General features: G+C 38.0%; 1 protein-coding gene across 1 annotated transcript in view; it reads left to right on the top strand.

The window, feature by feature from the left end:
- The first annotated feature begins 436 nt into the window (after window positions 1-436).
- LOC138044599 (uncharacterized) overlaps window positions 437-1,382 on the top strand; it is an 8,461-nt gene continuing 7,515 nt past the window's right edge. Inside the window, exon 1 of the mRNA XM_068891076.1 lies at window positions 437-626. Coding sequence (XP_068747177.1) covers window positions 533-626 — 94 coding nt within the window. The 5' untranslated portion in view covers window positions 437-532. The remainder of the gene's footprint in view (window positions 627-1,382) is intronic.

The following is a 1,382-nucleotide window of genomic DNA, read 5'->3' as shown; positions in this document are numbered from 1 at the left end:
TAATTATTAATAACCTAATGATGATATCACTCCGAATTTTTCACATGTAGAACATGAAAGAAAATTATTCTTAGTGATAAAAATTGTCATGATTCAGTTAGTCATTTTCTGGACAGCAAACCTACAATTCCTTATTTTATCATCAAGTTTTGTCAGTCGGATAACTTGAATAAGTGTCAGAAACTCCATCACATTCTTTGAAAATAATTATTAGCATCGAATAACCTACAATTACAATGTTTGCAAATTAATTGAGCTCTGGACTGTTTTCGACGCTTAACATTACTCATGGACTCATGACAGCACACCTTGCATTTGCCACCTTTTAAAATTTATTTTCTCTTCCTCTTTCGTTTTTGCATTGACACTAAATTATTAAGCATGTCAGCAAGGAACGTGACAAAAAGAACAAATTTAATTCGAACAGAGAAAACGCCCGCGCAAGGAAAGGTCTTCTTTTACATTTTATCTGATATCGTTTATTTGTTAAATTGCTTTGGTCGAGAACGTGAGCTGGGGCTGAATCTCAGATATGCGTTCCAACACACTTAGCCTCCGAATCTTCTTGATTCTTGCTTACAACGTAATTCACGGATTAGAAGCAACGCGTTCTACGACTTCCATGGGTAAGCAAGGTTAACGCATAACAATATTCTTGTGACTGATGAGTAAAAATGCAAAGCCAGAAAAATATGAAAATTTAAAAGCATTTAGTTCGCCGGTTTTAAAACAGCATTTTGAAAGCTTCAAGTACATTCAAAATGAATACGATGGCTCTTACACACAAATTGCTTCATACGGAATCTCTTCGTTGAAAACAGCTACACAAAACTGAGCTGAAATGTTATTACCAGTGTACACTGCAGAATTTCAAGTATACACTACAGAGTGTTAAGTTTTAAGAGCAGATTTTAAAAGAGTGACCACATTTCGTAGGTTGAAAAAGACTGAGTGCTTATCAGTGTTCGCTGAATTACATGTTCTTTAAAGCATGGTTTCCATATGATCTGCAACGGTCTGCGACCATCGGAAGCTGTCTGCGTCGGTCTTATCGCAGACGCAGACAATCGTAAACACAGAAGGCAAATGTTTCCATTTAAATCTGAAGCGATCGCAGACAAGCGTACCACTAATCCTCTGCAAAGCGAGGAGAAAAAGGGGTGCACTTAAGTCTGATTGGACGTGTTTCAAGGCGAACAATAGTGTGTTGCCGATAGGACACAGATCATCTCAGACTCAAGTTTCTATTAAAAATTGTCTTAGTCGGAAGCGTCGTAATGGTCAGGAAAGTAGAACTAGATTCAACTTTCCCGATCACCCAGACTGTGTGCCACAGATCGCCCCAGGTGACGGCGACTTTTTTTTTTCCATATGTCTGCGAC

Source organism: Montipora capricornis, chromosome 4, assembly GCF_036669925.1.
Source record: "Montipora capricornis isolate CH-2021 chromosome 4, ASM3666992v2, whole genome shotgun sequence".
Taxonomy (NCBI): Eukaryota; Metazoa; Cnidaria; class Anthozoa; order Scleractinia; family Acroporidae; genus Montipora; species Montipora capricornis.
The sequence above is the reverse complement of the archived record's forward strand: the minus strand, read 5'-3'. Positions and strand labels throughout refer to the sequence as shown.